Source organism: Rhineura floridana, chromosome 8, assembly GCF_030035675.1.
Source record: "Rhineura floridana isolate rRhiFlo1 chromosome 8, rRhiFlo1.hap2, whole genome shotgun sequence".
NCBI classification, from domain to species: Eukaryota; Metazoa; Chordata; class Lepidosauria; order Squamata; family Rhineuridae; genus Rhineura; species Rhineura floridana.
Window position 1 is genome coordinate 56,743,282 of NC_084487.1, and position 12,584 is coordinate 56,755,865.

At 46.7% G+C, this 12,584-nt stretch overlaps 1 protein-coding gene across 1 annotated transcript; it reads right to left on the bottom strand.

The window, feature by feature from the left end:
- Positions 1 to 594: 594 nt before the first annotated feature.
- LOC133389942 (uncharacterized) lies at positions 595 to 4,791 on the bottom strand. The gene is made up of 2 exons (XM_061637778.1): positions 3,129 to 4,791; positions 595 to 807 (listed from the first exon to the last, which is right to left on the bottom strand). The coding sequence occupies exons 1-2, from the start codon at positions 4,386 to 4,388 to the stop codon at positions 745 to 747; spliced, it is 1,323 nt and encodes a 440-aa protein (XP_061493762.1). The 5' UTR covers positions 4,389 to 4,791; the 3' UTR covers positions 595 to 744.
- Positions 4,792 to 12,584: the final 7,793 nt, after the last annotated feature.

The following is a 12,584-nucleotide window of genomic DNA, read 5'->3' on the forward strand; positions in this document are numbered from 1 at the left end:
TAGGCTACAGGGTGGAGTTTTCCATCCGTATCCTTCTGCAAGAGTACAGCACCCAAACCAAAATTACTAGCATCAGTCTGTACCACAAAGGGTTCAGCAAAGTCTGGGGCTTTTAAAACAGGGTAATTTATTAATGCAGCCTTTAAAGCCTCAAAGGCCTGTTGGCAATCGGACGACCACACCACTCGTGCTGGTTTGCATTTCTTACACAAATTAGTCAAAGGAGTGGCAAGACTACTGAAGTGGGGAGTGAAACGCCGATAATAACCAGCAAGCCCCAAGAATGACTGAACTTGTTTCTTGGTTTGAGGTATTGGCCAATTAGTAATTGCTTCAATTTTGGCATCCAAAGGTTTCAGACAGCCACTACCCACCCTATGGCCTAAATAGGAAACCTCTCCCAACCCAAATTGGCACTTCTGGGCTTTAATGGTAAGTCCTGCATCCTGCAGCCTTTGAAATACAGTTCTTAAGTGTTTCACATGGGATTCCCAATCCCCACTATACACCGCGATATCATCAAGATAGGCGCAGGCGTAATCCCCTAAACCATTCAGGACAGAATTTATTAATCTCATGAATGTACTAGGAGCATTCCTAAGCCCAAAACTCATCATTTTAAATTGATACAAGCCCATATGGGTAACAAAGGCAGATTTCAAGACAGCATCTTCATCTAGGGGTACTTGCCAGTAACCCTTAGTTAGGTCCAAGGTGGTGATGAACTTAGCAGCCCCCAACCTTTCAATCAGATGGTCCATCCTGGGTAAGGGGTATGGATCCACTTGGGTGATTGAATTTAATTTCCTGTAATCCACACAAAAACGAATTTCATTAACATCCTTCTTGGCTACCAGCACAATGGGGGAAGACCAGGGGCTAACAGAAGGTTCAATAACCCCTAAGTCTAACATGGCCTGTATTTCTTTTTCCACCGCTTTAGCATGTGGCCCAGTTACCCTATAAGGGGAGGACTGCATTGGTGGATGATCACCTGTCAAAATGGAATGTTTTGCCAAATGTGTTTTTCCTGGCTTACTAGAAAACAAAGATTGAAAATCTACCAAAACTTGGCGTAATTGTGAACATTGTTCATATTCCAAGTTATCAGAAAAAAAAACCTCATCAATACCCCCTTCTTGTTGACTTTCTGCCACTAGGTCCACAAACCCTTCTTCGTGCTCTTTCGCCCTAGTGCAGGCCAAAACCAGCTTTGCCCTAGACCAAAATTGCTTAAGGGTATTAATATGGTAAACCCTTGGTTTCTTTTTTGAATCAGGATAGGCCAATAAATAATTGGTATCACTCAGTTGTGCCTTAACCAGCATAGGCCCAGTCCAGGCTACTGACAACTTAGATCCTGATTGTGGTTTTAACACCAGCACCTCAGAACCCACTGCAAAACGACGTGCCTTAGTATGAGAATCATAATAAGCCTTTTGCTGTTGCTGGGCTTCTGCTAAATTCTCATGGGCAGTCTCCAATGCATCCTTTAGGGTCTCACGCAAGTTTTGTAAATATGTGGTTACTGGTACAGAAGAGAATTCCATCTTCCCTTCCCAATCTGCCCTTAACAAAGACAGGGGACCTGTAATATCCCTGCCAAATACCAACTGATTTGGAGAAGATTTTAAACTGGCCTGGGGGGTATCTCTATAGGCAAACATAAGAAACGGCAAGGCCACATCCCAGTTACTTGAATGTTTTACAGCATGTGCCCTTAACATTCTTCCTAGAGTCAGGTTCAGACGTTCACAAAGTCCATTGGATTCATGCTGTCCAGGCACAGACATCACATGTTCTATCCCAGCAATCTCCCATAGCTTTTTAGTGAGTTTAGCTACAAAACCTGGGCCTTGATCTGATAAGATAACTTTTGGGCATCCCCACCGAGAAAAAATCTCTAATAGAGCCTTTGAAATAGCCGTAGCAGTAATGCTGCTTAGAGCTACTGCTTCAGCAAATCGTGTTGCATAATCTATATAAGTCAAAATAAATTTCTTCCCACTAGGCGTCACATTCAGTGGACCAAGAATATCCACTGCGACCCAGGCAAATGGTTCTGCTATGATCTCAGAAACTTGCATAGGCATTTTAGGGTGATCCCTAGCATGTCCTACTAACTGACAGGTTAAACAGCTTTTACAAAAATCCTGCACCCCTTTTGCAATCTGGGGCCAATAAAAGCAACGAGTTACTCGTGCTAAAGTTCTTTTTATTCCCAAATGGCCTCCACTGATAGCATCATGAGCCAATTGTAACACTTCCAGCCTATGCGCTGATGGAACTACCAGTTGTTTAACAGGTTTCCAATCCACAGATGCACCCTGCGGCACATGTTCTCTGTATAACAACCCATTTTTCCAATAGAATCTTACGGTCACAGATTTAGACAATTTCAAGGGAGCATTGTCTGCAGCTTCCCTACATTTTTGCAAACTTTCATCTTGTAGGAGAGCTTCCCTAAACGCCTTAGAACGAACAGAATTTAATTTCAACTCTTCCTCAGGAGATTCAACATCATCCCTATTCCCAGCTCCGTTTGGCAGCGGCTGGTTTAAATCATCAACTTCTCGTGTCACAGCACCATCTAGTGGTAAAATTTCAATATCAGGTTCGCGCTCTAATTTCTTAACTGCACTTCTAGTTAAAACATTTACATGCACATCTCCAGCCTTCTGATTATGTAAATAATGTGCATAGGCAATATCATTCCCCAACAGGAAATCAAAAAACTGGTCAGAGTAATCATGAATTAATACTCTATGTTTTCCCGACCAGTTTTTATATGAAATCCAAACATCAGCCACATCACAAAGTTTATTAGACATCCCATAAACATGTACTGACGCTTTAATCCCTGGTAAAATTAATTCAGGCGGAATTAAATGGCGAGATAAACTCGATGCCTCACTGCCCGAATCGCGAAAGGCCGTTAACTTAACATAATTCACAAAAATAGTCTCTTTAAACATTTTGTTGGACCAAGCAATCTGGCCAGGCAAACAGGAATAGTTAGCGTTGTCTGCAGGGAGTCGATCCTTCTCTCCCTTCCCGCTTTGGAGTAGTTCCTGGGTTGGCTTTTTCCTTCCACCCCCCTTCTTTTCTCCCGGTTGAATAACACTCACCGCAGGAGTCTGTTTACTTCCTTTCCTTTGGGTGATGGGACTATTCTCAGTACTAGGAGCTGAAAACTCCCAGTCCTGGTCGGAATTAGAATCCGAAGACGACCAACGGGAAATTTCTGGAGATGACTGCCCTCCTGGTTCTTCATAATCACGGGCTCTCTGTACTACCGCTATTTTAGTCCCTTTGCTGACACTCACATTCTGCTTCTTAATCAGTTGGGAACACTGGTCCTTTCTGTGCCCCGGTTGTTTACATAGAAAGCATAAATTCTCCAAAACTGCTTTACTCGGTTGGTAAACTGGCGGACGCACGGGAACAGCAGCAGGAACAGAGCTCTCCCCTTTGTCCTCCGACTTAACTACAGATGGCCACGTTTTTTTCTTCCACTCACTTCCTCCACCCGCTGGTTGATTCCCTTTGTAATTGCCCGGTTTTTTAACATATGCTTTAGGCAATTCCTCTTTGTCCTGAAAGGAATCTAGTTCATCAGCATAATGACCGGCTTCTTGCAAGCTCTTTGGCTTTTTGCCTCGCACCGCTGCGGCAAGCTCTCTTGGCAACATTTTGTAAAATTTCTCCAGAGTATACACAGTCCTTAACTGCTCAAAAGTATTAGCTTTTGCAGCTGCAATCCACAAATCCATAGCTTGAGCAGTACGAGCGCTTAATGCTGAAAACGTCTCTTTTGATTTTTTTGTCAAAGTCTCAAACTTTTGGTAACATGCCCTGGTGGATAGCGCAAACTGGGCTGTTGCCAATTTTACAAAGTTTTCATAATCATCAGCTAGCTCTCTCGGGAGTTTACACATTAGACTTCTTAACTCTCCCTTTCCTTGAGTGCGTAGAATTTTCATCCAGTATTTTTTGTCTAAAGACTGGTCCACACACGCTTGCTCAAAGATTAAAAAAAACTCGGAGATATCCTCTCCCGCTTGATAAAACGGAAAATCTGCTGGATCCGCTCCTCCCAAACACACTCTGCCAGACCTCAGTCCTTGGCTTGGTGGGGCAAAAGCTTGTTGTTGTTGTACAAGGGTAGTCATAAGAGCCATCTGTTTCGAGAAGAAGTTGTGCATTTCTGCCCACATATCCATGGCTGGCACACCCCCACTCTGGCTAACTTGGCTATCCATACTCCGTCGACCCCGTACCGGTGACGGTGCTCGTTCTCCCTCCGAAGCTTTGGACTGGCAGCCCCTCTGCGCTGCCTCCTGCTGCTTCAAAATTGCCTTGAGGTAACATCTCTGTTTGTTCCTCATCACTACTCTCAGTGGAAACCTGATCTAATGCCTTCTTTTGTTTAGATCTTGTATCCATCCTGACTTTCCAAAACAACAAACCTTTGTGCCAGAATCTTTAATAATTGTAATTTATCCAATTGTACCTTTTCCACAACTATGTTTAACCAGAGATAGGTTCAGTCTTTTTCGACCCCAAACGCTGCCAACATGTAGTGAAAGCAGGGAGTTCCCCTCCTCCTACTTTTACTGTCCCAGGAATCAATCCCCAACCTTGGGCAATTGATCCTAGCAAGCCTGGTCTGCCAGGGCTGTGTATGCTTACACCAACCCTGCACGGTAGTACTGCCACCACCCTTCTATTGGTTAAACACTCTGGGGTGAAGGGTCCCCCAGAGCCCACTGAACACCCAAGCCTCTCAGGACCAGAGGCTCAATACCCTCCTGGCCCCTTCAGAAGTCTTAAGTGAAAATGCTCCTCTAGTACACGGTAGTTTGGTCAAGCAGCCAGGACTGAACTTAGTAACTGAACCCCTTCTCTGGAATAAACACACGTTGCTTTAAAATAAGTAAAGTTTATTAAAAAAGAAAATAAGAAAAGGGGTAAAGGGTACAAAAGATAAAAAAGGTACATACAATTAGTTTGGAGCAGCAAATCAAATCCTAAAACCAACACCCAAAAGGGGCAAGGTATATAGCAAACAAGATATAAAGGTTCTTGGCACAAAAATGAAAATAATAAAACTAACTGCCTCAATTGTACTTACAAGCCTCAGCTTTCTCTCAGGAGTTAGTGTCCTTCCCCTCAGGGACGGTCAGTCAGGAAGTATAGTGGAGCCACTGCAGAGCATCACCATAAGCAAGGTGGTGCCCACAAGTGGAACACAGCCCAAGAGCTGAGGCCTTCTCTTATAGAGAAAAATCCTTGCCTCAGCTGGGAGCAATCAACTAATTTAGCAGTTCCAACACAGGAATGATGAAACGATGTTCCCACAGTACCAGGCCCCGTCCTTCCTGGTTTCCCATAACAAGCCGTAGGAGTTTTTACGGCCTTGACGGAACCAGGCCCCTCTTGCTGATAAAGAGGTGCCAATTTGCAGTAAGCTGATACAGCTGGGGCTGTAAAAACCACCGGGTCTCCGGGATGAAAAAATATCAAAGGATTTAACTATCTATGACCAGGGACCCAGGAAAATAATTAAGGAAATCAAACTGGCATGACACAGACAATAACAGATGCAAGCTGTGGCCCATGAAGGACCTCGCTTCTGGCCCATAAAGGACCTCGCCTCTGGCCCATAAAGAACCAGGTTATAACCACAGCACCAACTATGATGCAAGCTAAACCATTGTGGGGCACTTAGAAAACAACAATGTCCTCTGTGCCTGAACCTGACAATAACAGATGTAAGCTGTGGCCCATGAAGGACCTCGCTTCTGGCCCATAAAGGACCTCGCCTCTGGCCCATAAAGAACCAGGTTTTCGCCCCAGCACCAAGTATGATGCAAGCTAAACCATTGTGGGGCACTTAGAAAAAAACAATGTCCTCTGTACCTGATCCTGACAATAACAGATGTGAGCTGTGGCCCATGAAGGACCTGGCTTCTGGCCCATAAAGGACCTCGCCTCTGGCCCATAAAGAACCAGGTTTTCGCCCCAGCACCAAGTATGATGCAAGCTAAACCATTGTGGGGCCCTTAGAAAAAAACAATGTACTTTGTACCTGAACCTCACAATAACAGATGTAAGATGTGGCTCATGAAGGACATCGCTTCTGGCCCATAAAGAACCAGGTTTTCACCGCCGCACCAAGTATGATGCAAGCTAAACCATTGTTGGACACTTAGAAAACAACAATGTCCTCTGTGCCTGAACCTGACAATAACAGATGTAAGCTGTGGCCCATGAAGGACCTCGCTTCTGGCCCATAAAGAACCAGGTTTTCGCCCCAGCACCAAGTATGATGCAAGCTAAACCATTGTGGGGCACTTAGAAAACTACAATGTCCTCTGTGCCTGAACCTGACAATAACAGATGTAAGCTGTGGCCCATGAAGGACCTCGCATCTGGCCCATAAAGGACCTCGCCTCTGGCCCATAAAGAACCAGGTTTTTGGCCCCAGCACCAAGTATGATGCAAGCTAAACCATTGTAGGGCACTTAGAAAACAACAATGTCCTTTGTACCTGAACCTCACAATAACAGATGTAAGCTGTGGCCCATGAAGGACCTCGCTTCTGGCCCATAAAGGACCTCGCCTCTGGCCCATAAAGAACCAGGTTTTCGCCCCAGCACCAAGTATGATGCAAGCTAAACGATTGTGGGGCACTTAGAAAAAAACAATGTCCTCTGTACCTGAACCTGACAATAACAGATGTGAGCTGTGGCGCATGAAGGACCTGGCTTCTGGCCCATAAAGGACCTCGCCTCTGGCCCATAAAGAACCAGGTTTTCGCCCCAGCACCAAGTATGATGCAAGCTAAACTATTGTGGGGCACTTAGAAAAAAACAATGTCATTTGTACCTGAACCTCACAATAACAGATGTAAGCTGTGGCCCATGAAGGACCTCGCTTCTGGCCCATAAAGATCCAGGTTTTCACCCCGCACCAAGTATGATGCAAGCTAAACCATTGTGGGGCACTTAGAAAACAACAATGTCCTCTGTGCCTGAACCTGACAATAACACATGTAAGCTGTGGCCCATGAAGGACCTCGCTTCTGGCCCATAAAGAACCAGGTTTTTGGCCCCAGCACCAAGTATGATGCAAGCTAAACCATTGTGGGGCACTTAGAAAACAACAATGTCCTCTGTGCCTGAACCTGACAATAACAGATGTAAGCTGTGGCCCATGAAGGACCTCGCTTCTGGCCCATATAGGACCTCGCCTCTGGCCCATAAAGAACCAGGTTTTCGCCCCAGCACCAAGTATGATGCAAGCTAAACCATTGTGGGGCACTTAGAAAACAACAATGTCCTCTGTGCCTGAACCTGACAATAACAGATGTAAGCTGTGGCCCATGAAGGACCTCGCTTCTGGCCCATAAAGGACCTCGCCTCTGGCCCATAAAGAACCAGGTTTTCGCCCCAGCACCAAGTATGATGCAAGCTAAACCATTGTGGGGCACTTAGAAAACAACAATGTCCTCTGTGCCTGAACCTGACAATAACAGATGTAAGCTGTGGCCCATGAAGGACCTCGCTTCTGGCCCATAAAGGACCTCGCCTCTGGTCCGTAAAGAACCAGGTTTTCGCCCCAGCACCAAGAATGATGCAAGCTAAACCATTGTGGGGCACTTAGAAAACAACAATGTCCTCTGTGCCTGAACCTGACAATAACAGATGTAATTTGTGGCCCATGAAGGACCTCGCTTCTGGCCCATGAAGGACCTCGCTTCTGGCCCATAAAGAACCATGTTTTCGCCCCAGCACCAAGTATGATGCAAGCTAAACCATTGTTGGACACTTAGAAAACAACAATGTCCTCTGTGCCTGAACCTGACAATAACAGATGTAAGCTGTGGCCCATGAAGGACCTCGCTTCTGGCCCATAAAGAACCAGGTTTTCGCCCCAGCACCAAGTATGATGCAAGCTAAACCATTGTGGGGCACTTAGGAAAAAACAATGTCCTCTGTGCCTGAACCTGACAATAACAGATGTAAGCTGTGGCCCATGAAGGACCCCGCTTCTGGCCCATAAAGGACCTCGCCTCTGGCCCATAAAGAACCAGGTTTTCGCCCCAGCACCAAGTATGATGCAAGCTAAACCATTGTGGGGCACTTAGAAAACAACAATGTCCTCTGTGCCTGAACCTGACAATAACAGAAGTAAGCTGTGGCCCATGAAGGACCTCCCTTCTGGCCCATAAAGGACCTCGCCTCTGGCCCATAAAGAACCAGGTTTTCGCCCCAGCACCAAGTATGATGCAAGCTAAACCATTGTGGGGCACTTAGAAAACAACAATGTCCTCTGTGCCTGAACCTGACAATAACAGATATAAGCTGTGGCCCATGAAGGACCTAGCTTGTGGCCCATAAAGAACCAGGTTTTCGCCCCAGCACCAAGTATGATGCAAGCTAAACCATTGTTGGACACTTAGAAAACAACAATGTCCTCTGTGCCTCAACCTGACAATAACAGATGTAAGCTGTGGCCCATGAAGGACCTCGCCTCTGGCCCATAAAGAACCAGGTTTTTGGCCCCAGCACCAAGTATGATGCAAGCTAAACCATTGTGGGGCACTTAGAAAACAACAATGTCCTCTGTGCCTGAAACCTGACAATAACAGATGTAAGCTGTGGCCCATGAAGGACCTCGCTTCTGGCCCATAAAGGACCTCGCCTCTGGCCCATAAAGAACCAGGTTTTCGCCCCAGCACCAAGTATGATGCAAGCTAAACCATTGTGGGGCACTCAGAAAACAACAATGTCCTCTGTGGCTGAACCTGACAATAACAGATGTAAGCTGTGGCTCATGAAGGACCTCGCTTCTGGCCCATAAAGGACCTCGCCTCTGGCCCATAAAGAACCAGGTTTTCGCCCCAGAACCAAGTATGATGCAAGCTAAACCATTGTTGGACACTTAGAAAACAACAATGTCCTCTGTGCCTGAACCTGACAATAACAGATGTAAGCTGTGGCCCATGAAGGACCTCGCCTCTGGCCCATAAAGAACCAGGTTTTTGGCCCCAGCACCAAGTATGATGCAAGCTAAACCATTGTGGGGCACTTAGAAAACAACAATGTCCTCTGTGCCTGAACCTGACAATAACAGATGTAAGCTGTGGCCCATGAAGGACCTCGCTTCTGGCCCATAAAGGACCTCGCCTCTGGCCCATTAAGAACCAGGTTTTCGCCCCAGCACCAAGTATGATGCAAGCTAAACCATTGTGGGGCACTTAGAAAACAACAATGTCCTCTGTGCCTGAACCTGACAATAACAGATGTAAGCTGTGGCCCATGAAGGACCTCGCTTCTGGCCCATAAAGGACCTCGCCTCTGGTCCGTAAAGAACCAGGTTTTCGCCCCAGCACCAAGTATGATGCAAGCTAAACCATTGTGGGGCACTTAGAAAACAACAATGTCCTCTGTGCCTGAACCTGACAATAACAGATGTAATTTGTGGCCCATGAAGGACCTCGCTTCTGGCCCATGAAGGACCTCGCTTCTGGCCCATAAAGAACCAGGTTTTCGCCCCAGCACCAAGTATGATGCAAGCTAAACCATTGTTGGACACTTAGAAAACAACAATGTCCTCTGTGCCTGAACCTGACAATAACAGATGTAAGCTGTGGCCCATGAAGGACCTCGCTTCTGGCCCATAAAGAACCAGGTTTTTGCCCCAGCACCAAGTATGATGCAAGCTAAACCATTGTGGGGCACTTAGGAAAAAACAATGTCCTCTGTGCCTGAACCTGACAATAACAGATGTAAGCTGTGGCCCATGAAGGACCTCGCTTCTGGCCCATAAAGGACCTCGCCTCTGGCCCATAAAGAACCAGGTTTTCGCCCCAGCACCAAGTATGATGCAAGCTAAACCATTGTGGGGCACTTAGAAAACAACAATGTTCTCTGTGCCTGAACCTGACAATAACAGAAGTAAGCTGTGGCCCATGAAGGACCTCCCTTCTGGCCCATAAAGGACCTCGCCTCTGGCCCATAAAGAACCAGGTTTTCGCCCCAGCACCAAGTATGATGCAAGCTAAACCATTGTGGGGCACTTAGAAAACAACAATGTCCTCTGTGCCTGAACCTGACAATAACAGATATAAGCTGTGGCCCATGAAGGACCTAGCTTGTGGCCCATAAAGAACCAGGTTTTCGCCCCAGCACCAAGTATGATGCAAGCTAAACCATTGTTGGACACTTAGAAAACAACAATGTCCTCTGTGCCTCAACCTGACAATAACAGATGTAAGCTGTGGCCCATGAAGGACCTCGCCTCTGGCCCATAAAGAACCAGGTTTTTGGCCCCAGCACCAAGTATGATGCAAGCTAAACCATTGTGGGGCACTTAGAAAACAACAATGTCCTCTGTGCCTGAAACCTGACAATAACAGATGTAAGCTGTGGCCCATGAAGGACCTCGCTTCTGGCCCATAAAGGACCTCGCCTCTGGCCCATAAAGAACCAGGTTTTCGCCCCAGCACCAAGTATGATGCAAGCTAAACCATTGTGGGGCACTCAGAAAACAACAATGTCCTCTGTGGCTGAACCTGACAATAACAGATGTAAGCTGTGGCTCATGAAGGACCTCGCTTCTGGCCCATAAAGGACCTCGCCTCTGGCCCATAAAGAACCAGGTTTTCGCCCCAGAACCAAGTATGATGCAAGCTAAACCATTGTTGGACACTTAGAAAACAACAATGTCCTCTGTGCCTGAACCTGACAATAACAGATGTAAGCTGTGGCCCATGAAGGACCTCGCCTCTGGCCCATAAAGAACCAGGTTTTTGGCCCCAGCACCAAGTATGATGCAAGCTAAACCATTGTGGGGCACTTAGAAAACAACAATGTCCTCTGTGCCTGAACCTGACAATAACAGATGTAAGCTGTGGCCCATGAAGGACCTCGCTTCTGGCCCATAAAGGACCTCGCCTCTGGCCCATTAAGAACCAGGTTTTCGCCCCAGCACCAAGTATGATGCAAGCTAAACCATTGTGGGGCACTTAGAAAACAACAATGTCCTCTGTGCCTGAACCTGACAATAACAGATATAAGCTGTGGCCCATGAAGGACCTAGCTTGTGGCCCATAAAGAACCAGGTTTTCGCCCCAGCACCAAGTATGATGCAAGCTAAACCATTGTTGGACACTTAGAAAACAACAATGTCCTCTGTGCCTCAACCTGACAATAACAGATGTAAGCTGTGGCCCATGAAGGACCTCGCCTCTGGCCCATAAAGAACCAGGTTTTTGGCCCCAGCACCAAGTATGATGCAAGCTAAACCATTGTGGGGCACTTAGAAAACAACAATGTCCTCTGTGCCTGAACCTGACAATAACAGATGTAAGCTGTGGCCCATGAAGGACCTCGCTTCTGGCCCATAAAGGACCTCGCCTCTGGCCCATTAAGAACCAGGTTTTCGCCCCAGCACCAAGTATGATGCAAGCTAAACCATTGTGGGGCACTTAGAAAACAACAATGTCCTCTGTGCCTGAACCTGACAATAACAGATATAAGCTGTGGCCCATGAAGGACCTAGCTTGTGGCCCATAAAGAACCAGGTTTTCGCCCCAGCACCAAGTATGATGCAAGCTAAACCATTGTTGGACACTTAGAAAACAACAATGTCCTCTGTGCCTCAACCTGACAATAACAGATGTAAGCTGTGGCCCATGAAGGACCTCGCCTCTGGCCCATAAAGAACCAGGTTTTTGGCCCCAGCACCAAGTATGATGCAAGCTAAACCATTGTGGGGCACTTAGAAAACAACAATGTCCTCTGTGCGTGAAACCTGACAATAACAGATGTAAGCTGTGGCCCATGAAGGACCTCGCTTCTGGCCCATAAAGGACCTCGCCTCTGGCCCATAAAGAACCAGGTTTTCGCCCCAGCACCAAGTATGATGCAAGCTAAACCATTGTGGGGCACTCAGAAAACAACAATGTCCTCTGTGCCTGAACCTGACAATAACAGATGTAAGCTGTGGCCCATGAAGGACCTCGCCTCTGGCCCATAAAGAACCAGGTTTTTGGCCCCAGCACCAAGTATGATGCAAGCTAAACCATTGTGGGGCACTTAGAAAACAACAATGTCCTCTGTGCCTGAACCTGACAATAACAGATGTAAGCTGTGGCCCATGAAGGACCTCGCTTCTGGCCCATAAAGGACCTCGCCTCTGGCCCATTAAGAACCAGGTTTTCGCCCCAGCACCAAGTATGATGCAAGCTAAACCATTGTGGGGCACTTAGAAAACAACAATGTCCTCTGTGCCTGAACCTGACAATAACAGATGTAAGCTGTGGCCCATGAAGGACCTCGCTTCTGGCCCATAAAGGACCTCGCCTCTGGTCCGTAAAGAACCAGGTTTTCGCCCCAGCACCAAGTATGATGCAAGCTAAACCATTGTGGGGCACTTAGAAAACAACAATGTCCTCTGTGCCTGAACCTGACAATAACAGATGTAATTTGTGGCCCATGAAGGACCTCGCTTCTGGCCCATGAAGGATCTCGCTTCTGGCCCATAAAGAACCAGGTTTTCGCCCCAGCACCAAG